General features: G+C 36.0%; 1 protein-coding gene and 1 long non-coding RNA gene across 2 annotated transcripts in view; one reads left to right on the top strand and one right to left on the bottom strand.

The window, feature by feature from the left end:
• LOC138691745 (uncharacterized) overlaps positions 1–24,792 on the top strand; it is a 400,261-nt gene that overhangs the window by 147,380 nt on the left and 228,089 nt on the right. The window lies entirely within an intron of this gene.
• On the bottom strand, positions 1,118–24,221 carry LOC138691734 (zinc finger protein 235-like). The gene is made up of 6 exons (XM_069814044.1): positions 24,014–24,221; positions 17,940–18,037; positions 14,620–14,757; positions 12,146–12,283; positions 5,654–5,736; positions 1,118–2,031 (listed from the first exon to the last, which is right to left on the bottom strand). The coding sequence occupies exons 2-6, from the start codon at positions 18,030–18,032 to the stop codon at positions 1,302–1,304; spliced, it is 1,182 nt and encodes a 393-aa protein (XP_069670145.1). The 5' UTR covers positions 18,033–18,037; positions 24,014–24,221; the 3' UTR covers positions 1,118–1,301.

Consider the following 24,792-nt stretch of genomic DNA (forward strand, 5'->3'; position numbering starts at 1 on the left):
CCAATGTTTTTCCGAATACTTATGTTTCGTTAATTTTTAATCTATGACTGAATATTATAATGTTAATGCACGACTTAAAATAATTATCCTTTATATTATATACAATAAAAAGGATCAATTTTGAAAACGATTAGGATAATAACATAACCTCAATTTCTCCATATCCAACTATATTTAAAAATGATCAATATCTATAATATAACCTCTCGGTACAGTACATGAGGTTAACTTTGACATTTATTTATTTATTAATGGTACATGTGCATAATTTATTTGTTGGATTTTCCCATATAAATCACTGATGTGTGGCGCGTATAGAGAAATCGTATTCACATTTCATTGCTCTTCAGTATTTCCTGCTAGTTTTTATCGGTGTGACAAAATATCGATGTAATTCGTGCATATTGTGCTTAATTTTCGATATAAAATATCGGTGACAAAATTACAGATAAAAGTCACAGATATTTAATTGTCACAGATACTTGAAAATATCGTTTAAGCTCATCTCTAACCACAAGATTATCGCCCAAGACAATGGCCAAGCACAGGTATCAAAAGGGCGTGAGAGTGCAATGACCTGTGGCTATGACGCTAGGACAGAGATGCATATTCCCTACCAAAGAGTTTGTAATACTTACCCGTGAGTGGCATGTAGGAAAATGTCACAAATTGAATCGGCTATAGCAGCGTTTCTCAAACTTTTTTGAAGTAAGGACCACTTTTTTAAGCCAGAACAGTTCCGCGGACCACCTTAAGCTTGTTCCCTTCCAAAGAAAACTTATCATTTTTGTACGGTATTTTAATGCCAGTATACTTATATTTTAAAATAGAAGTAATTAATTAAAATTAAATAAATGAAATTAATTTTATATTAGTATTAACTACTGTACTTAAGCTAATGTTAATAGAAGAAAATTCATCTTTGTTTCTTTAATAATTCAAGGCTATCAGAGTTTGGATAATCTTTAACTTATTAACAAAAAAATAAAATAAATAAATGTTAATACACATATTAATGAGATAGATGAGCCTGCCGATTCTTGCACAGTTGTTCTATATTTGAACACATGCTGATAAGTTTAAGTCGGAGATCGTCACATACAGTATATCTAGTCGATTTCGGTAGCCTACTTTGTTTTTATTAGAGTTAGTGATGAAAACCCTTTCTCACACAGATACTAAGTAGAAGCAAATTGAATTATAATCTCTAAAGCACCAGTGTATAGTTCACTAATTTTCTTTTCACTTGTAATGAGGTCCAGAAATTAAATTACGGAACAGGGAAAAAAATTACCAAAACATCACACTTGAAAGGTTTTCCCCCCTTCGTGAAGATGTTTATGATATCTTAAGCCACTCGTCTGTGAGAAACCCTTGCCACAAACATCACATTTGAAAGGTTTCTCGCCTGTGTGACGCCGTAAATGAGATTTTAAAGTGTGATACTGCGAAAAACAATTACCACAAACATCACATTTGAAAGGTTTGTCGCCTGTGTGCAGGCGTTCATGAATTTTTAGGTTATACGTTGTCGAGAAATCCTTATCACAAACATCACATTTGAATGGTTTGTCGCCTGTGTGCAGGCGTTTATGAATTTTTAGGTTATACGATGCCGAGAAATCCTTATCACAAACATGGCATTTGAAACGTTTCTCTCCTGTGTGCACGCGATTATGCCTTTTTAGGTTGTTAGAATGCGAGAAACGCATTCCACAAACATCACAGTTGAAAGTTTTCTCGCCGGTGTGCAGACGTTCATGAGCTTTTAGGTTACTTGACTTTGAAAAACACTTAGCACAAACATTGCATTTGAAAGGTTTCTTGCCTGGGCCCTTGGCTAAATGTCCGCTTAAATTTGCCGAATTCGAGGAACATCTTTTAGACAATTCAAATCGCTTATCTTCCAGAGTCCGCACAGGTTTTTCCGAGGAATCTGAATTCTTGGAAATCTCACACACAGACTCTTTCTCTTCAAGTGCGATACTGTCGAATTCTGATGATACACTCCTCTCATTGGTAGTTGCAATCCTGAAGAGAAAAATACCACCAGTCTATAAAATAGTCGCAACAAATATAAATTTAGTTACTGAATATTCTAATCAGAACAAAACCTATTTCACCGGGAGGTACAATACCATTAGAGATGCATCGTTGTAAATAATTTATGAGTAGTTTTGGATGTATCAAAATTGTCTCAACAATTTGGTTTTCACCTGTACAACAAATTTTATAAGAATAACACCACGTTAGTCAACTCTTAGTTGGCTTTTCTTTTTAATAAATCTCTGTGTCCAAAGTGACTTTTTTTTCACACTTGTGTTCTACTTTCTGCTACTGTTTCGAAATTCGTGATTGCAAATGTGCTATATCTTTTTCTATGCCTTATAATTGTCATATATATGCTGTTTAGAGTTTCTTAATTTTGTCACTTTAAAATCTGCAGAGGGACATCACTGATTCCAATATCGTAGTAAGTATTATCATGAAAGAATTTGGATTGGTATTATCTCTAACTTGGTATTTATTTATCTAGGTAAAGATTATTATTTTGTACCTACAGAATACATCTGTTATGGTAACAATTATTATTAGAGGAGAAAAATTCGCTCCGGCACCAGAGATCGAACCTGGGTCCTTGCTTCTACGTACCAAGAGCTCTCACCATTGAGCTAAGCCAAAGTCAAATCCACAGCACCAGATCGAACCCCTCTCCTCCAGTGTTTTCTCCCTTCGTAGCCTGACTCCAAGTTGGGCATGTATGTAGATATTTTTATATTAAGTCAACTGGCATTATACATTATTATTGTATTAACAATGAATATGAACAGCTGTATGCTCGCAAAGAAAATGCTCTCCTGACCTATGGCGTTGAGAAACGAAAGTTTGGTGGAATAATTTACTTAATATAGCGGTTACGTTTAAACAATTACCCGAAAAAGAGCTTATAGGACTATAGGCCCATCTTCCGGAAACCGCCTCAATTACTGAAAGTACAATTTTGAAATTTGAATGTTTTAGTGGTTGGTGGTTCAGTTGATGTTATATTGGAAGTGTGCGTAAAAGAAGTGGAATTCGATGTACATGGTGTATTCCTCAACTCATTCAGGATTTCCGAATAGTGCTCTTCATTTACTTGTAATTAGGTTTCAGGGAAGATACGTTGCCATGACCAGTGATTTTTATTAATTCTTGTTCTTAAATGGCAACACAAGTCATATTTGAAACTGATGTGCATCGACTGGAGTGGTTTGTAATTTTCTGTGTTTTGACATCCAGACCAGTGCAGTTTGAAATATTGGCAAAAAAAGAAACAAATGCTAGGGAAGTGATAAAATTAAACAAATGCTAGGGAAGCCATAAAATTGTGCTATAAGCAGCCGTGATTGTTTGAAAGACGTTCTTTCGCACCGTTCTATTGGTCAAAAGTAGTATGATGTAGTAAAAGTGTAATAGTCCATGAGAGTTACTTGTTCATTGTCCACCATGACAATAAATGAGAAATAGTTGAACAGTTCCACCTGCTTTATGAAGTGAATCATTATGTAATGTTGTGCAATATAGACCATCTACCAAAAAATAATTGGGCACTGTTTTTGCCCATTTAGAACCTCGTGGTATCACATCTTGTTGCTATAACAGCAGCCATCCTGTCAGGCATGCTCTCCATTAGTTTGTGTAGGATATCCACTGGGATGCATCGCCATTCCTCTTGCAAAATGGCACTCAGTTGGACAATGGAAGTTGGCCGCATCTCCCGAGACCTCAATCGCTGGTCCAATTTGTCCCAAAAATGCTCAATGGGGTTGAGATCAGGACTCTGTGCAGGCCAGTCCAACTGGTCAACATTATTGTCTGCATACCACTGCATAGTAGCCGCCGAAACATGGGGCCAACTTCCATTGTCCAACTGAGTGCCATGTTGCAAGAGGAATGGCTACGCATTCCAGTGGATATCCTACACAAACTAGTGGCGAGCATGTCTGACAGGGTGGCTGCCGTTATAGCAACAAGAGGTGGTACCACGAGGTTCTAAATGGGCAAAAACAGTGCCCAATTACTTTTTGGTAGATAGTGTATAATAAAACTCTGATGTAAACATATGGACAGATTACATTATTCAAATCCACTCTTAAATTCTGGAGACTGCAAATGGGAAAAAGAGAGTAAATTCTTTACAAAGAAATAAATATCGTCAAAAATTGCTTTCATACGTGGACTTAAATATGCAGATGGATGAATGCGTGGGTGGATGGATATATGTGTAGATTGATGGATAGGAGGAAACATGGAGACACAGACAGACACAAACACAAAACGGATGAATGCATGGATGAACGGACAGACAGAGAGAGACATATGCAGACGAAGAAAGAAGATAGCCAAGGAGACATATTGAAAGACAAGATGGGAGAACTATTTGAAAAATTAGAAGATGGAGAGATCATCACACAGGAAAGAATAGCAACCAATGGAATGAACCAGTCAGTGAGTAACATGAACCAGGAAGAGAGGCCAGCGACCAGAGGAATGCATAGCGCAGCAACAGCAGTGGATGAGGATGTCAACAAGCAATTCAAGAAGAAACAAGAGACTTGCACTAAAATTATGATCACGACATCAGGTAGACAGGGAAGAACAGAAGGACGGCATACAGGAGCTGAGAACAGCAAAAAGAGTTCAGTGAATCCAGCTGGAAGAATAAATATGGGTCAAAAATTATAAAAGGGATCGAGAGATGAATAAGATACCAATACAAGAAGACAAGCTTCTGCAAGAACTGGAAGGGATGACGTAACATTAGCAACACCGAATAGAGGCTTGTCAGTGGGAAGAAGTAAGGGACAGAAAACTTATAACTTAAGAGGTTGGTGTATAAGTGACAAAACATAGGAAAGTGATAAAGTGAAAAGAGTGACAGTGACAGAAAAGACTGTAAGGCAAGGGAATAATAGTGAAAAAGGATAAGATACAAGTAATAACCAGAGAGTGATAATAAGTAAGTAGTGATACAAATATAATAACGAAAGTGGGAATGGAAATGTAATGAAACTGTAGAAACTACTTCGTCTGAAAATATACAGATTAGATTAATGGGAATAAGTGATCAGTGAATGTTAGTGATTCAAGTGAATAAATAAGTTGACAACTATGGAAGAGTTTAACAAATACGAAAAAAATGTTGTGAACAATTAATAAGAGATTTGAGAGAAGTGATTGTTTAGTCAAATAGATTAGTAAGAATAAGATAGATAACTAGGAAAGGGAAGGATAAATAGAAAAAGAACAGAGGGAAACAGAGGTGAGGGACGTGATAGAAAAGTGATCAGGGTCATTTATATGTAATAGCCAGATGTTTAGAAAAAGGGCAAGCAGAATGTTATGTATCCAATGGAGTGATGCACTGTATACAGATATGTGAAGGGCCATCATGACCGATGTAAGCTGGTGGAATAAATATATCATCATATTGAAATACAAACATATAGAGACATACAGACAGACTCATAGGTAGACGTACCAATTAATAATAATGAGTCGTTCACTTGAACAACATTCATGTTGAATGTAATTACAAAATTGTATTCTTCGTCATTATTTAAATTAAGCAGTAAAACCAGAAATGTAGTAAAGACTCAAACGGTTCACTCACTTCTCAGTTAAAACTTCATCCTCTTCTGCTGTTACTTCCAGTTTGATCTTCTCCTTCACTTTAGCTAACTCACATGCCTTGTCCTGCAGACGATTATGTAGAAAGAAGCTATTAAACAATAATAGGTGAGGAATTTATATTTTGTACACTTGATTTTAAATACTATTAAACCCAGAAAAAATTCAAACATTGTCACCGAGAAATGAAAATGAATTTAAAAAATACAGACAAAATATTATGACATTTTGTAAGAAAAATCCCGTTTAAGTAACAATTGCATAAACGATAACTTAATTCAAAGAGTAAATAGAAATGACACTCAAATCATATTCTGAGACAGTCACAGATTAGTATGTTTCAGGAACTGATCAAAGTGTTAAAGTAAAATTGGTGACGAAAATTTTTTGGTAAAGCAGTTTGAAACAATTTCAGATATTTTTGGGTTTACAGCAAGCATACGACTAAACTAAACCAACAAAGGTTAGTAAACATTCAAAAGGATCTGGATATCCAGGAAAATAATGTGCATTGTTCAAACAACAATGGAAGAAATTATTTCATGTGTGAACATTTAAAGGGACTCCAAATATCGTTATGTCTAGTAAATTCACTTACACCTTTATCTCTTCAAGTGATATCTCTATCCAGTGCTTTTGCTTCAGTAAAGTCTCATTTTATAAACTTATGGATCAAAAATTGGCTCTCTTCTGACAAAGGAAAAATTTTACATTCTGTACAAAAGAACCGAATGACCTCGAAATGTACAAAAACTTGCCCTGACATGTTCAAACATTTTTAACAAGAGCCAGAACAGGTCACATTATCACACAATTGTACCACAGTCTAGTATATAGTCACGAAGCTCAATACGTAGTAAATATGCATCCATAGGTAGTTGCTAACCACTAGGATCGCTACTATCACCTTATCACAGACAATGCGAAATAGTACCTGCACAGTCTATTGTTCCTAGTACCCTCATAAACTTAAGCTTAGTGACTGCATATACTAAACTGTGATTCTACCTACACCGATTTCACATTTCTGATAATCCTACTTGAAGGGTACTCGGGGAAAACCGAACAATATCACATTTCCTATAAGGGTGAGATAATGATCTATTTCAGTATATTACTGCAAGATTTATTGGTGTTTCTACTTGAAATGAAGGAAATGATGAGAGTATACGTGGTTTTAATTCCTCTTTACCACTATTGGTAAAAATAACACTAAAGGTAGTAGTAATACAGTGAATTAGATAACGACATCACCCTTAACAGCATTGTGACCTTGTTCGTTTTTCCCGTGTACCCATCACTTGTCTGTGGTGTAATAATCATGATGAAGATCTGGAACACATTCTTCTATACTGTCCATCCATAAACCACAAAAGAAGTAAATTAAAATCATCAGTACCAATTGCAGAAGACACAGCCCTGCAGTATATATTGACTACACCGCAACTCTGGCTACTAGCAACAGGCATCTATAATGAAAACTGATCAAAATACTCCTCATTTCTCGTGAAAAACAACTGAATAGACTACAGTGGACTATAATGGACTTAATGTTGTCAGGAAATAGCTGGATACAATAAGATTGATTGATTTTTACTTTTCCAGAGTCTACTTCGATGATATTGTTCCCAATACTGTCTCTTGGTTTATTGCGGAAGTTTGAATTCGTTGATATATATAAATGGTTCTGCCATGAAGCAGTTGGTGTGAGGGTTCTACTGCAGAGTGGAGGAGGATGGCAAAGAAACTCTGAAGTGGACGTGGGGTGTGACAGCGTTTTGCTCAGGAAAGAACTCTGTGATGATGAATAGCGATTTTGTTAATACCATATGTGATTTCTGTGGTCGGATGATTCTTGGCAAATGTGGGGCTTCGTTTCCTTTCTGTACATTTCCAAGTCGTCTAGAACTCGATATTACTGCCATCTACTTATTCCTGAACAAACCACGAGGAATACTCTGTTTCTCATGAATCGAAAGACATTTATGTTTATCATTAGGGGGCGGATGTTGATGAAAAGTCATCTCCTTATTTTTAACATTAGTACGATGCCCATTAATATAGAAATCCTTTCTATGTTAATATCAAAGAAAGAAATAATTTCTTATATTGCATTTTTTCCATTTTTCGACGTTTTTGAACTAACAGTTCATTTTTATACTTTCTTTCGGCAATTTTTGGTTATTTTCAATACTTTTAGGAACTTTTAGATCATTGGGAATCCATTTTACTTTCTTCTTTGCCAATAGGTCTGTTAAATCTTTTTCTAAGCAAATAGGTCAGTAGTAATTACCTACTGAATAAGCGAACAACAGTGAAGTTTGATTTTTATAGTTTGAAACAAACTCTGAAGTCCGTCCCTCATTCCACTGAACGTTTCACCTCACACAACGGAAGTAATATAAAATGGTCGACAACAGCTTAGTTTAAGTGAGAGATTTGACCACTACTGTTCTTTTGTTAGTACGAGGGTGTCTTTAGAATTTGTTTGGAAGGGGGGAAACTCTCACCGTGTCCTGGACAAGACGTTGTGTCCCCAACATGGTTCGGAAGGGATATCTACTGAAGTAGACAGTATTTTTAATACAAAGATTGCAAGAATGCATATTGCGCCCACAATTTGTTTTGTCATTCACACTCCCCACCTGTAAGATCTGATAACAAAAGTGAGGAGCAGAAGGAGATTGAGAATGAAGGCACTAACATGGACCACCACCGATTGAAACATATTGTAAACCCTCATTAAAATGTATAGCTGTCCCTTAAAACCTTCCTTCATTTTATGCATGCTCTTTTCCTTTATCTTAGCCAATTTCTAGAAAGTTGTTTGTTTGCGAATTTTAAAGTTTGAAAATTTTATTTGTTATTTATTTATTTATTCTGCTGTAGTTAAGGCCCTCAGGCCTTCTCTTCCACAACACCAGGAATACAAATATACAATAGAAATAAACAGAAAAAAATACACTAGATACAAAGTAAAGGTACACAAGAAATAAAGAGAGAGAGAGAGAGAGAGAGAGAGAGAAAACTATAAACAAAGGAAAGCCACACAAAAATATACACAGGTTGCACTCACACAAATTTTAAATAAGTGATTAAGTATCATAATTAATTGTATCCTAACTAATTAACTAACATAAACAAGAAAGAAACTTGCGATTTTAATCTAGATTTTAAAAAAAAAAAAAACACAAATCAATACTTCTAGCAATACCTAAAAACATTACCTAAGACAAAATTTTCCAATTTAATTTTGAATTGTGATAAAGTCCGGCAGTCCCTGACGTCATTAGGTAACAAATTCCAGAGGCGAGGTATTTCTACATTATAGGAAGATGAGTATAAAGACGTTCTATGAGGAGGGATAGAAAGAAGTGCTTGATGTCGGTTTCGAAGACTTGTAAAAAACTGAAAGCGCGATAGCAGATAATTCGGAGTAGAAGTATGCATGATTCTAAACAGAAGAGACAGTGAATGTATTGTTCTTCGTTCCTTCAGACGCACCCATGAAAGTAACTGGAGGGAAGGTGTTATATGGTCAAACTTACGAGTACTGCAGATGAATCGTATGCACACATTAAGAACACCTTGTGAGTGAACTTACATTAGTTAGCAAGGAATCGCAATAATCAAAATGGGGCATTACAAGCGTCTGAATAAGATTCTTTTTTAGACTAAGTGGTAGAAATTCTTTGATATGGAACAAGGAGTGAAGTTGAGAAAATATTTTTTTGCAAATGTGTGTTACTTGAGTGTTGCAATTTAGATCGCTATCCATAAAAATGCCAAGATTTTTAACTTTTTCATTGTATTTAACAATAATCCCATTCAATATTATATGTGGTATAGTACTACTATCAAGAGTGCTTCATAGACGATTATGTCCCATTACGATTGCTTGCGATTTCTCTGGATTTAACATTAATTCAAATTTGTAGCCTCCTCTCTTCGAGATTTGCAGGGCAGACATTGAAACAAGGTGACTAATTTTTAAGAAGTTGTGGTGCGAGTACTTTGAATAATATTTAAATGTCATTTTCTTTTAATTTTATGTCATTTTTCCATTAGTTTATCATTTTAAGTAGGTTTTTAAGTCATCAACATCCGGCCCCTATTTATCACTATTCTGTGAATTTAAGTGATATGCCAGTGCCATGTGACATTAACATTGATTAGCGCAGCGTGCATACTGAAAAAAAAAAACACTCTGAACTGTCATCATGATGTGTGGGCGTGTATATTCCTCCCACAATATTTGCGAATGATTAACTGAATCGTTCATAGATGAATACAGTGACTGCATTGCTTTACTATAAAAGAGTTGCCTATGTTAACCTTTTCAGTTCGCCGAATATTAATTAAATCTCGATAATGTAGACTTTCAACTTCACTTTCTGACTTGCAGTTATCTGGATTGTTATGCTGTCACATAACGCACATCCTGAGAGGATAAAAAGGAGGGAGTATTCCAGGCAAATATACTTGAATTCGTTCTGACGGATATGACGTCAAATTACACCTTTCACACCCCATAATCCAACACGAAATACCGTCAAATACCAAATATTAAATTGCTACTATAGGTTTCGGTCATATGTAAAAGAATTAGAATGGATGTGGAGGTAACGGGAGTAATAGCAGATTATTATATCAATGTACATTTCACTGTATATTTATTAAAAGTGTTAGTGCTGTGACATGGACTGAATACTTCATTTCCACGCTCTTTCTCTTATCAAGAAGGGTGTTGGCATTCCTTCATATGTTAAAGCATAGTGGGACATCAACGGACATATTCTAGAGTTGAGCCGAACAGAATATTAGCTTATTTATAAAAAAAAATAACACCTGCTGTACTTGACTACATTTTTGAAATATTTACAACACGAAACAATTTGAAAACGTAATAACACAGTCTAGTATATACAGTTACGAAGATTGAGTTGTGAGGGTACTAGGAATAGACTGTGCCAGTACTATTTCGCATTGTATGTAATGAGACGATATTAGCGATCCTAGTGGTTAGCAACTATCTATGGATGCATATTTACTATGTACTGAGCTTCGTGACTGAATATACTAGGCTGTGGTAATAATATGAACAATACAGCTGATAAACACACCGGAAAAAGAGATGAACTATGGATAATTTGACGCCATACCAGTACACCTTTTTGGTTCCACCGTTTCAAGCTTATGGCCCGCCACAACAGTCACCACCACAGTGAGTCTCTTATCGTGCAGAGATGGCGATATCTCAGAGCTCTGATTTTGGAACTGTAGTCACAGTTGTATAAAGTGGCAAATCTATCACACAGACAAATTCGCAAGTGTTCAAAGCACACCCCACCAATACTCTGAAGTAGTCATAGTGAATTGTGACGTTCATGTGTATTAGCGAACAAGTGACGTCACAAGAAATACATAGCAATCATGTGGACTTCAGCTATCAAAAGAATTTAAGAAGAAAAATTACAAGAAACCTAATTAAATGTATTCCATACACCAGCCAGAAAGCACAAGTTTACTCATCAACCACCAAGTAACTCTATACTGGACTGTGAATTAAATTAGATGTAGATATTGTATTATTATGCACTGCTAGCTAAGAGAATATTATAGATATATTAATATGTCCTACAGAATTGACCTGTAACTGCGGATTCCCGGCCAACAAGTCACTCAGCTGAGTGTGCTCCTAGTATAATGGCAGTTCACATTGGACATAAACGTCAACATATATGCCTAACTTGGAGTCAGGCCACAAAGGGAAACACTGAAGGAGGAAAGTTCGGTCCGGTGCTATGGATTGAATTCGGCGTAGCTCAGTGGTCAGAGCGCTTGGTACGTAGAACCAAGGACCCGGGTTCGATCCCCGGCGCTGGAGCGAATTTTTCTCCTAAAATGTTAAGTATCAATATTACAGATAAATATTGTAGGACAAATTAATAGATCTATAATATTCCACATACTTAGACTTCAACAAACAAAATTTGATAATACCATCTCATGGGAAAAAATGGAACTCTCTGCATCATAATCCACAGTTAATTCCCGATTTACCACGAAAATCGTCTGTAGCTGCATTTAGATTGGCAACAGGCCATGATTGTTTTGCCAAGCACTTGCATAGAATAGGAATATATCAGTCTCCTAACTGCCCATTTTGCAACTCAAACCAAGAAATGGATTCAGAACACCTCAAAATCTGTGCTTCAGTGGCTGATCATGATATCTGAAAAATATTGGACTGCAAGAGGTCAAATGACTTTATTGTCAAACGCCTGGCATTAGAAAACAACAACAAAATATTCTGTATAAGAAAAATTAGATGGAAATATATTCGCAAAGGACAACACGACGAAGAATTGGACAGCATGAGAGCTACAATCGTTTCCCCTGCTGACCTTAATCCAGGAGCCACATTAGACTGTATGTAACACAGAGGGAAACACACTTCATAAATTGCACTCACCTTGGGATCACTTCTCACGACAGGAAAGTCAATTGGCACAGGTGATTCCTCAAATTTCAGCTCTGATTTCAGAGCATAGTTCTGATCCATACATTCCGTCTTTATTTTGGTCTCGTGAAGATCAAATACATTTCCATCCTGCAAAATACAGAACAGTGCCTCATCAAAAACCACTGAACTGTTTCTAAAGTCTGTTCACTCTATTATTAATCCTGATGTCAACGACTTTATGTGTATCAACTCCAGTGTCACTAGTGAAATAATAGGTATGAAAAGTCTCGTCTAGTTTGATTTCATTGTTCAAAATCCTGTATGTTGGTTTATTGAAAAGACGAAGTAATCTCTGTGATTTATGATGAAAGAGTACGATGAAAGAATAGTGGAACGGAGAAAAATTCTCTCCGGCACCGGGATTTGAACCTAGGTTTTCAGCTCTACGTGCTGATGCTTTATCCACTAAGCCACACTTGATTCCCATCCCGGTGCCGGATCAAATCCTCTCAATTTCAGTTTCATCTCTTGAGTTCTCTCTGGTGCCGCCCTCTGCACTATGTCAGAGATGTCTATGAACGCAGGAATGTCCATATATGTGCGGAGGTGCACTCGACATGAGTGACTGATTGGCAGGGATATCGTAATATTATTTACTGTACCGAAGTACATATGATGTTTCCATGCAGATATTCTGCGTCATCATACAATGAAAGAGTAGTGGAACGGAGAAAAATTCTCTCCGGCACCGGGACTTGAGCCCGGGTTTTCAGCTCTACGTGCTGATGCTTTATCCACTAAGCCACACCTGATTCCCATCCCGGTGCAGGATCGAATCCTCTCAGTTTATAATATAATAATAATAATAATAATAATGATAATAATAACAGTAATATTAATAATATTAATAATGTCTGTGAAATCACAGATACACAGATATTATATGATATTCTTATTGAGTTTGGTATTCCCAAGAAACTAGTTCGATTAATTAAAATGTGTCTCAGTGAAACATACAGCAGAGTCTGTATAGGTCAGTTTCTATCTGATGCTTTTCCAATTCACTGCGGGCTAAAGCAGGGAGATGCACTATCACCTTTACTTTTTAACTTCGCTCTAGAATATGCCATTAGGAAAGTTCAGGATAACAGGCAGGGTTTGGAATTGAACGGGTTACATCAGCTTCTTGTCTATGCAGATGGCGTGAATATGTTACGAGAAAATACACAAACGATTAGGGAAAAACGGAAATTTTACTTGAAGCTAGTAAAGCGATCGGTTTGGAAGTAAATCCCGAAAAGACAAAGTATATGATTATGTCTCGTGACCAGAATATTGTACGAAATGGAAATATAAAAATTGGAAATTTATCCTTTGAAGAGGTGGAAGAATTCAAATATCTTGGAGCAACAGTAACAAATATAATGACACTCGGGAGGAAATTAAACGCAGAATAAATATGGGAAATGTGTGTTATTATTCGGTTGAGAAGCTCTTATCATCCAGGCTGCCGTCCAAAAATCTGAAAGTTAGAATTTATAAAATAATTATATTACCGGTTGTTCTGTATGGTTGTGAAACTTGGACTCTCGCTCTGAGAGAGTAACATAGGTTAAGGGTGTTTGAGAATAAGGTGCTTAGGAAAATATTTGGGGCTAAGAAGGATGAAGTTACAGGAGAATGGAGAAAGTTGCACAACACAGAACTGCACGCATTGCATTCTTCACCTGACATAATTAGGAACTTAAAATCCAGACGTTTGAGATGGGCAGGGCATGTAGCACGTATGGGCGAATCCAGAAATGCATATAGAGTGTTAGTTGGGAGACCGGAGGGAAAAAGACGTTTAGGGAGACCGAAACGTAGATGGGAGGATAATATTAAAATGGATTTGAGGGAGGTGGGGTATGATGATGGAGACTGGATTAATCTTGCACAGGATAGGGACCGATGGCGGGCTTATGTGAGGGCGGCAATGAACCTTCGGGTTCCATAAAGGCCATTTGTAAGTAAGTAAGTAAGTAAATAATATCTGTGATTTATGATTTCATTGCGTAATTATAAACAAATGGTACCAAGAAATAGACATCAGATATGTGGAGTCTGGCTAATAAAATAATTTATAAAGAATAATTAAAAAAAAACACAATTAAGATTATCTTCTAAACCAGGTGCAAAGCATGTCAGTCACCTATCACATAATTGACTAAGAATGAACCCCATTCCATACTGGACTGGCAATTAAATTAAAAACAGACATGGTGGAAATTAACAGCGGCGATAAAATCATCAAAATGGATATGATTTAGACAAAATTCAGCATGAAATTGGGGTGGAAAAGATTAAAAAAAATATAAGATAAAGAAATGGACAGCATGAGAGAAAAAATCGTATGCCCTGGTCACCTGAATGCAGCAACCACATCAGCCAATAAATAACAGAGAGAAAACTACCGACAAAATCACTTCATAAACTGCACTCACCTCACCTTCACTTTTTAAAACGGGAAAGACAACTGGCATACGAGTATCGTCAAATGTCATCTCGGCTTTTACATCAGAGGTATGATCCATATATTCTGTCTTTATTCCAGTTACTTGCAGATCTAATACATGTCCTTGCTGGAACATACAAAACAAAATAACTACGAAATAGCTCATATGTGGTTGTTTAGTTGTTCACGAAAAACAAGTGACTATTTTTAATTATTAAATCCAGATGTCAACGAAAGCACATGTACACACTCCAGAACATAGAGGCATAATTTGTACAAAAAGCCTTGTAACGCAGCATGTAAAAGAAAGACTGCATAATCGAATATTGTTTTCTTCAAGTACCTACATGGTTACTTACTTTTCTACTTCCGCATAAAAATATATTTAATTTCTGAATGAAGTTAAGCTATTACAGAAAACATATGCCGGAAAATGTGAAACATGTTTCAAAATGATTTATTGCATTAGATGTTTCTTCTGAGAGTAATCAGTGGCAGAAAATAGCAGAGTTGTTCTCTTAAATGTTGATTCGACCAGCAATTATCTACGATCTCTCACATCTCTTCTTATATTACTACAGCCAGACAAGTTCGAATGGAAGCTACTTGATGTGTAACTCAAAGCTAGTGATGAGATAAACTGCTCTTCTGTGACCACTGTTCGACCTGTATTGCTCATTAATGATCATGGTGATCTTAGACAGTGAAACAGTGATAAACAGTGATTGGACTGCGAACTTGTTCGAGGTGAAAACTGAACAGCACATTCTTCCGCGCTCACCAGAGCGTCTCACTGCGGATGTTTCAATGCTCTCGATATTTCGAGCATGGTAGAAGAGGGCGAGAAAATGTTGAGGTTATGTTTTTGCAGTTGACAATAGTCAAGTGTAAGCACAATATTGAGATGTAAATATAGGTGTTTCATCATTTTAAAACAGATTAAAGATTTGAAAGTCAGTATTTATTTATTTAATCTAATGCTATAGGCAAACTGAACATTATTTTATCTTCTGATTACCCAATATAATGATTGTCCATTTGATCTTTTTTAATATTCCTGAAGTGAAATATTATATAGGAAAAAAAAAAACGGAAAATTAGTAATTTGACATAATTCACATATCACTCAGAAGATGAATAAAACAATGTTATTTATTAAATCATTGTGTATGTATGTATGTATGTACGTATTTATTCACACTGCAAATGGGTGTATACCCGGTGGCAGTGGTAACTAATTACACTCAATAATGACAATAATAAACACAACTAATAAAAAACAATAATTAAGAATAATAATAATAATAAAATAATAATAATAATAATAATAATAATAATAATAATAATAATAACAAGGAGCATCCTCAATTAAATGAAGCATGGTCACTTAAAATAACATTTAAAGTAAATCTAATTTGTATCTTAACCCTAAGTTCGAACTAAGACCCACGAGTGTGACAGGTTCATACCTGCACAAGTACCTTTCGGTACTACACTTATTTCACTGTCAACTCACTCACTGCACTGATTCTACCTGATTTCACTAACACTTCTAACCATTTCACTGTTCAAATACTCTGGACAGCCACTTCACTGACACCAACACACTTCACTTACACAATAGACTTCACTGACACTACACACTTCATTGACACTGATAGAACATTTCAAATATATCCTAATCTTGTCAATTCTAATAGTTCTAGTATTAAATTTAAAAAGTTAGGTATGGATTTTATAAAAATTGAAAATTTAAATTTATATACTATACTATAATTGCATAGTAGACATAAGACAAATTGTATTGTATACTTATTAATTTCAATTCAGGAATCCGTCCCCTGAGCACGAGTTCTCCTCTTTCAGGGGCGAGCTAAAGTTTTTTCTATATATAATATATGTTATGTTATAATTATTATTAGCAAAATAATAAATAAATAAATAAATATGGAATAGCCCCTATGCATCATCTCGAAAAATAAAATAATAAAAAGAAATAAGATATCATTTACAGCCTTTAAGTAGTGTGTATAATATAATACCGTCTATTAGTAAAGTCCTTAAGCCTGTTTTAATACATTTTTGGTTACTGGTAAAGCCTTTAGTAAGTCTGCAGGTAAAGCATTCCAGTCCTGATAGTACGATTGAGAAAAGAAAACTTTCCAGTGTCCGTTCTCTGTCATATTTTGTAAAATTTGGTTATTATTGTAATTTTACTAGTTGAACAGTGTAGCCAATTAATAACGTCACTGCTTAAAATAATGGAATCAGATTAAGCAATGTAAACGCATGCCAGATTTTCGGCTGGAGGCTGACAATAGTATATTTTCCAGCTTTAAGAAATTGAAATCTGCCAGGACCAGCCTGAAATCTGCTGAGTTGGCTACACTGAATGTATTGTTAAAATCAAGCGCTCACAGTTCGCGGCTGTAGTTGTTCCCAGTGTTGTCACTAGGTAGCATAAACACATCAGTGCATCGCAGCACACACAGTGGAAAAGAACATGAACTGTCTCAAATGGTGAGCAGTTTAGCCCTCAAACTATAATCACTGTTTAAAGAGCTGTTTAATCACGGGTGTGATCGTGATTTTTCGATCACCGTGATAAAATCACAGATCAATGATTTTCTGCTCATCACTCTCAATGCTATGACCACAGTCTAGTATATAGTCACGAAGCTCAATACGTAGTAAATATGCATCCATAGATAGTTGCTCACCACTAGGATTGCTACTGTCGTCCCATTACAGACAATGCGAAATAGTACCGGCACAGTCTATTGTTCCTAGCACCCTCAAACTCAAGCTTCGTGACTGTATATACTAGACTGTGCAATGAACACGTTATGAAAAAATTAGTCCCATGCTTTAAGCAGGAACACGCCCTCGCTGTGCGAAACTAATAACAAGCCATACAAAACAAATTATTTTTCAAATTTGAGAATTGAATTTGTCAGGCACTTTAGCTGAGGAACATAGACGGGGGAAGAGATTTGGCCACTTTTGTCACTGGAGTCCATGCAACATTCTGGTCCATTACTGGCGAAATCTAGTTTCGCGGACTAGTTATAATGGTAGGGGAGAACATCATGATGGCCATAAGATATCCCTGTACAGGTTGGACAATAGTGAACCATCATTGATATGCAGACGTCAGGCCAGCAGTGGAGTGATCTGCCTTGGCCCTGTGTAGGGTGTCGCGCCCTCATTTGTTCTAGGGTGTTCTCCCCTCACACGATAACTTATATTGTTGTAAAGGACACATTTGGAAAATGAATAGTAATTAGTAATCACTCTCAATATAGGCACCTGAGATAAAGGCTTCTGCTCTTCTATATCTGTATTATTACTTCTCTCTATTGCCAGGGGGTCGATATCACGTTCCACCTTGATCACATCCATTCTGACTGAAAGAAAAAACAATAAGAAACTTAAACTGACACGCATTTAACACCCCTCTTCATATACTATTTATTGATTTCAAACAAGCTTCGATAGTATAAATACAGTATACCTACTGAATGTGTTGAAGGAATATAATATATCAACAAAACTCATATGGCTTGTAAACATGACCTTTGAGAACAGTAGAGCAAGAGTAATGATAGTAAGATCAATGAGCAAAACCCTTACTATTACCTCAGGTCAGGGCTGCGCAGTATTTGAAATACATAATTGAAATACATTTGTATTTTGTAATTTGTAAGTATTTTCCAAAGTATTTTGTATTTTAATACATAAAATTCATGTATTTTGTATTTCAAATAGTCAAAATACTTTTCTCTTCTTCTTGTCCTTCAAGTTTTGGATTTGGATTTGAAGAATGAACTTTTGTCTTATTTGCCTACCCATTTCAGATGTGCTAGTCATACACTTAGTTTTCTTGTCACAAATGATTTCCTTAATGCCATAAAGAAATCTCCAACAGCATTAAGGATCCATCACCCAACACTCGCTAAATGTTCAGCATTATGGAATGCGTCTAGGGGACCCAAATCCTCAGAAATTAGATCAGATGTCTTGAAATATTCATTAAAGTTTCCTTGCCCAACTCGATGGAATTCTCTTTATGACCCAATCTCTCAAATACTGCAATTCAAACATGATATAAACAGTATATGTGAAAAACTGGGATTGCCAATCTTCAAAGATGTTGAGTTTCAGTATCTTTAAGAATATTGTGCAGTTCTGAAACCCATTGCTGTAGTCCTTGATTTAATGCAAAATGAGAAGACGTGCTATTACGGCCAACTTTCGTCCACATTAATTTCCCTCAAAAACAGATTACATATTCTGTTATCTAGCAGTCTACGCCATCTATTCCAAGTAACTCCAATCCTAATAAGTTCGCTTTCATCAAGATTTAAAGCGATGTTTGATCTGACCCCACAAATTGAGCTCTTTTGGCAGCTTGCTTCCACCCATCATTGAAGATGAGATGGCTGCCTGACACTGCCTCACCAAATGATAAGAACAGGATACAGAACATGTGTGTGAAATCAGCTGAGGAGTTCTCTGCTACACCTTTGGTCAGTTCAGACGATGAAAACAATTTTTATGTTTTCAACTCAAGTACAACAGACTTCGAAAAGAAAAAAGAAAAGAACTTGTCTACTGTGGAGTATGAGCTCGTACAATTCTTCAATGGCAAAGGGACAATCCTATGCACTCCAGAGAATTACCCAACAGTGAAGCAAGCTTTTATAAAGTATAATACAAGTTTGTGTTCCTCTGCGCCTGTAGAAAGGCTGTTCTGTTTTGCAGGATTTATTCATTCACAAGCAAGGGGATTCATATCTGATAAACATTTCGAGAAACTGTTTTTTTTTAAAGGGAGCAGTAATTATTCATATGTAGCATAATTTCATTGCTGACTGGGTAAAGGAAGAATGTTCAGTTACAGTGTTTATATAAAACTTCGAGATAAAAATACTTTTAATGTTAGTATGATATTTTAGATTTTCGGTATTATTATTTCTTTAGGCCCATATATTGTATCGAATATCTGAAATATAAATGTATTTTGGTTAATTTTTTAAAAGTATTTTGTATTTGTATTTCAAATACAATTGTTTGAAGTATTTTGTATTTGTATTTGAAATACTTGCATGTCAGTATTTTGACCAGCCCTGCCTCAGGTGTAAGACAGGGAGATGGATTATCTGCAGTTTTGTTCAACTTGGCCTTGGATAGAGTAATGAAGCAATTAAATATCACGGGCAGTATTTTATATAAATCTAAACAAATATGCGTATATGCAGCAGTAGTGGCCGGTGATCGAAATCCTCGGTGAGGCCAGATGCAACTAGTGTAAGTGCCTCTGATAGGAAATGTTTATTTAGTATATTATTATTGTTATCATATTATTATTATTATTATTATTATTATTATTATTATTAGTCTATTATTATTAGCCTACTATTGAAGAAAAATAATAATTCACTCACCAAATAAGTTGTTCTCTTGTGAGTTTCAGTGATTGTTTCGGTGTGATGAAGCAACCCACATTATATGTTGAAAATTCCCTTTCTTTCTTTCCTTTTTATTGTTTTCCCTTGACAGCAACGAACAAGACCAACAGAGAAGTTTATTTTGCACCACATTACCACTTAACCATTTATGTTGCCCATACCAGGATGCAATAGAAACTCGCGTTTTAAGACTATCTGTCAGAAAAATTGTCAGCGATGTCGTAGGTATCTCGGTAGACTCTCTCTTTATTTAAAACTTCCTCTCTTTCAATATTATTTCTTCTCGAAAAAGGACACTCTAACAATGAATTAACTACACCAGCATTACTTCTCGCATTTGTTTCTGTTTATATTTTCTCGAAATACACAACATTGGCCCAGATTCACTACTGTACTACGAAGTACAATAGTACAACACCCTCGCTTAAGTCATGAACTAAGACATAAGGGGAGGGAATAGTGTGGAATAGTGTGCCAAGTGTTGTGTTATTTATGACCTATTTAGGAAGACAAGTCACCATTGCTATTCCCACCCCACTCTACCCTTGAGGCCGGCCCATGGATGTGAGGAGTGAATCCTGACCAGGCCACGAGGCCAGACGAATTGTGCCTCAGCTACAACGTTTTAAGCGCAAGCTCAAAGCCCGCGAAAATACAGGAAATTCAGAAGCCAGACCCGGCATGAGCGATTCTGGCCTCAGGAACAAATTTTGCTGCAAAACAGGTCTATATACATCACAAGCCAGACCCTGCATGAGCGATCCTGGCCTCAGGAGCAAATTTTTCTGCAAAACAGGTCTATATGCATCACAAAGTTTTCAAATGCTTCTACACCGATATATGCTTCATTCAAATAACTAATACATTATATAAAAACAACTAAATTTGATTTCAGTTAAGCCAAATGACTGAGGCCCGGCCTCACTTGCTTCAGTCAATCAGCCGCCACTGATATGCAGATGATATTGCCCTGATTGCTAGACATATGAATGTTTTACAAGAAATGTTTACAACAATTGAATCAGTGGGAAAGGTAGCAGGTTTAAAAATCAATGAAGATAAAACAAAATATATGAAGATGGAAGTGGCTCGACAGATTATATAAGACCAACAACAACAATAACAATAGGAAACTATAATTTTGAAAACGTTACAACCTTCAAGTATCTGAGACTTAAAGTAAATAACAAAGGAACAATATCTGAAGAAATAAACAACAGAATAATAATAGGAAAGAAAGTCTGTTTTGCAAACATTAAACTAATAAAATCAAGACTTTTTACCAGAACAACCAAATTAAAAATATATAATACCTTAATAAAGCTAGTAGTGACATATTCTGCTGAATCATGGGTGCTGAAAAAAAAAAAAAAAAAAAAGATGACGAAAATACATTAAGAATATTCGAAAGAAAAATTATTAGACGTATATATGGACCAATATTTGAAGCCGCAGAATGGAGAATTAGATCAAACACGGAAATTAACCAAATACTGAAAGGAGAAGATTTAGGAAAACATATCAAATCCATGAGATTGAGACGGCTGGGTCGTGTGGAGAGAATGCAAGAAGGAAGAATGCCAAAACTCCTGCTTCATGGACACATTATAGGAGTAAGAAAGAAAGGAAGACCTAGGAAGAGGTGGTTACAGGACGTTGAGATGGATATGGGAAGAATGGGTATAAGAGGATGGAAAAGGAAGACACAAGATAAAGACGAGTGGAGGAAAATTGTGAAGGCGGCCAAAGCTCACAAAGGGCTGTAGAGCCAGAAAAGAAGAAGAAACTGACATGCAATATATTAGCTAGCTATTTGGATTAGGGTGACCATACGTCCCGATTAATCGGAATTATTCCGTTTTTGAGCCTTGAAAATCTTGTCCCGACTTTTTTTTTTATTAGGCTATCCCGATTTTTGCCGTAAGATTGTACGCTACCTATAACCTTGTTACAAGTGTATCGATAAATTTTAAATTATTAACATTTGTTCCTTCTTTTAGTGTTATTTAAGTTTTATTTTGATATATGTGTCTGCCTTAGGATTAAGTGTAGGTAAATAAAATAAATACTGAATTTTATGAAAACATGGTGTTCCACTTTTTTCCTAAAGAAAGTGATTAAGGTCTCACTTTCACTCAAAGGAATTATGGTCCTCCTAATGTGGATATACTTACTAGCATGTGTAATAATAATTCCATATCTCACTAGTAAACACAAACATGTTGAATCTAGGCATTTTACAGTATTTATCGTACAAACAAAGCCAAGGAACTGAGAGACGTTAACCACTGGCATAATTATATTATACTAGCAATTCACGATAATGCAAAACAATAGTGTGCATAGCATAAAAATTCCAAATGGAAATACGTCTTCCTGCTGCCCAATTTTATACAAGAGTGCAATGAATGAAAAAAATAATTTCTCCACTATGAGCCAACCGACACCAGAAAGCGGGGTTGAACTGAAATGCAGGCGGAAAGTCTGGATGCTGTTTACTCCAAAACTTCTATCTTGGTTATGGCAAATGTCCGTTTGTGAGGAATACATTCTGTAAATTATTAGTTTTACAGAGTGTCAGAGAGTACAATATAACACTGGAAGAGTATAATGGATTTATAAACCTTTTTCAGATGGCAGTCTGAAGCATTAGTCACGACCAATATTAATACAAATAATAGGAATAGGAATAAAATTTCTATTTTATCCCCTGAATGTTCACGATCACATTATCAAGGAAGCCTTGAAGGCAGTTACGCATACCTGACAAAAAGCGTATATGCATGGCACACAAAAATCCTGGACGACCTTAAGAAAACCTGCGACTGATATTGCCGCCCTCACATAATCCCGTCATCGGTCCTATCCTGTGCAAGATTAATCCAATCCCTACCATCATAACCTATCTCCCTCAAATCTATTTTAACATTTTTCCACCATCTACGCCCTGTCCTCTACAAAGGTCTCTTACCCTCAGGTCTTCCAACTAACACTCTATATTCATTTATAGTCACCCATACCTGCTACATGCCCTGCCCATCTGAAATGTTTGGATTTAATACTCCAAAGGCCCGTTACACACTTAACATCTCGCTAGCGAGAAATGTGTTGCGAGAAAATTCAATGATTGGTAACATGAATTCAAATGGACGTCCACACGCTGGAAGAGATTCTCGTTCGAGGTGAAAACCTCGAGTGAATTCCTGGCTGAAATCCGTAGCTCAGCGAATTTTCTTGACACATTTAGCAAAATTGTTTGACATTTACACTCTTTATGACGAGTGAATGTAGAAAAAATGAAGTAATATCATAGGTGGCGATATAGTCCGTGCTGTGCCACACCGATCACCGTCAGTTTAATTATAACCACCTGTTATGAATCTTAAACTGACATGCTACATGTCAGCTAGTTTAATAAACTTACTAGCTTGTGTAATAATAATTCCACGTCTCCGTAGTACAAACTTAAATGAGCATATTGATTCTTGGGATGTTACAGTATTTACCTTACAAACAAAGCCGGAGAATTGAAGACTGAAGTTGTAAGTAGGACTTTAACCTCCGAAATATGTTACGCTATACTAGCAATTCAACGATAATGCAAAACAATACCATAGCACAGCATAAAAGCTTCAAATGTAGGCCTAAATAAGTCTTCCCATTGTACAATATTTATATACGAGTGCAAAGAATGAAATAAATTTCTCCAATATAAGCAGACGTACACCACAAAGGAGAAGTGGACTGGAATGCAGGAGGAAAGCATGTGGAATGCTGTTTACTGTAAGAGTTCTACCACAGTCTAGTATATACAGTCACGAAGCTCAATACGTAGTAAATATGCATCCATAGATAGTGGCTAATCACTAGCATCGCTACTATCGCCTCATTATAAACAATGCGAAATAGTACCTGCACAGTCTATTGTTCTCTCACAACTCAAGCTTCGTATAGGTGGCGCCAGGGATTTTGGCAGATGGATTTTCTTAATGTGTACTGGAGAGCGAGTTCTCACCGCTGCAAGATCGGCTGTTATCTCTGTCGCAGTGGAATGGGTAGGACATAAGAGTAAACATGCACGCCCGAGTATTTGTGCACTCTGGACAGTCACCTCCAAAAACTAAACAAATATTATAGTAGTCTATATGTGTCTTTGGTATTCCCAAGAAACTTGTTCGATTAATTAAAATGTGTCTCAATGAAACTTACAGCAGAGTCCGTATAGGCCAGTTTCTATCTGATGCTTTTCCAATTCACTGCGGGCTAAAGCAAGGAGATGCACTATCACCTTTACTTTTTAACTTCGCTCTAGAATATGCCATTAGGAAAGTTCAGGATAACAGAGAGGGTTTGGAACTGAACGGGTTACATCAGCTTTTTGTCTATGCGGATGACGTGAATATGTTAGGAAAAACTCCACAAACGATTAGGGAAAACACGGAAATTTTACTTGAAGCAAATAAAGCGATAGGTTTGGTAGTAAATCCCGAAAAGACGAAGTAAATGATTATGTCTCGTGACCAGAATATTGTACGAAATGGAAATATAATCTGTTATATATATGGAAATATATATGTATATGGAAATATGTTAATCCTTAGTCAATAGATAAGACTGAGTTTTACGAAATACGAACATTAAGGGATGGAAAATGGGAGGCAGTAATGATCAAAATAATTATACCGATTTAT

The sequence above is a fragment of the Periplaneta americana genome, chromosome 16 (assembly GCF_040183065.1).
Source record: "Periplaneta americana isolate PAMFEO1 chromosome 16, P.americana_PAMFEO1_priV1, whole genome shotgun sequence".
NCBI classification, from domain to species: Eukaryota; Metazoa; Arthropoda; class Insecta; order Blattodea; family Blattidae; genus Periplaneta; species Periplaneta americana.

Excerpts from the sequence above, each read along its gene's own strand:
- LOC138691734 (XM_069814044.1), bottom strand. The coding sequence starts at position 18,032 with ATGGATGTGATCAAGGTGGAACGTGATATCGACCCCCTGGCAATAGAG. Across the intron at positions 12,284-14,619 it reads TTTTAAAAAGTGAAGGTGAG|GATGGAAATGTATTTGATCT; the intron begins GTGAGTGCAGTT and ends TGTATTTTGCAG. Across the intron at positions 2,032-5,653 it reads GATGAAGTTTTAACTGAGAA|GATTGCAACTACCAATGAGA; the intron begins GTGAGTGAACCG and ends TTTTCTCTTCAG.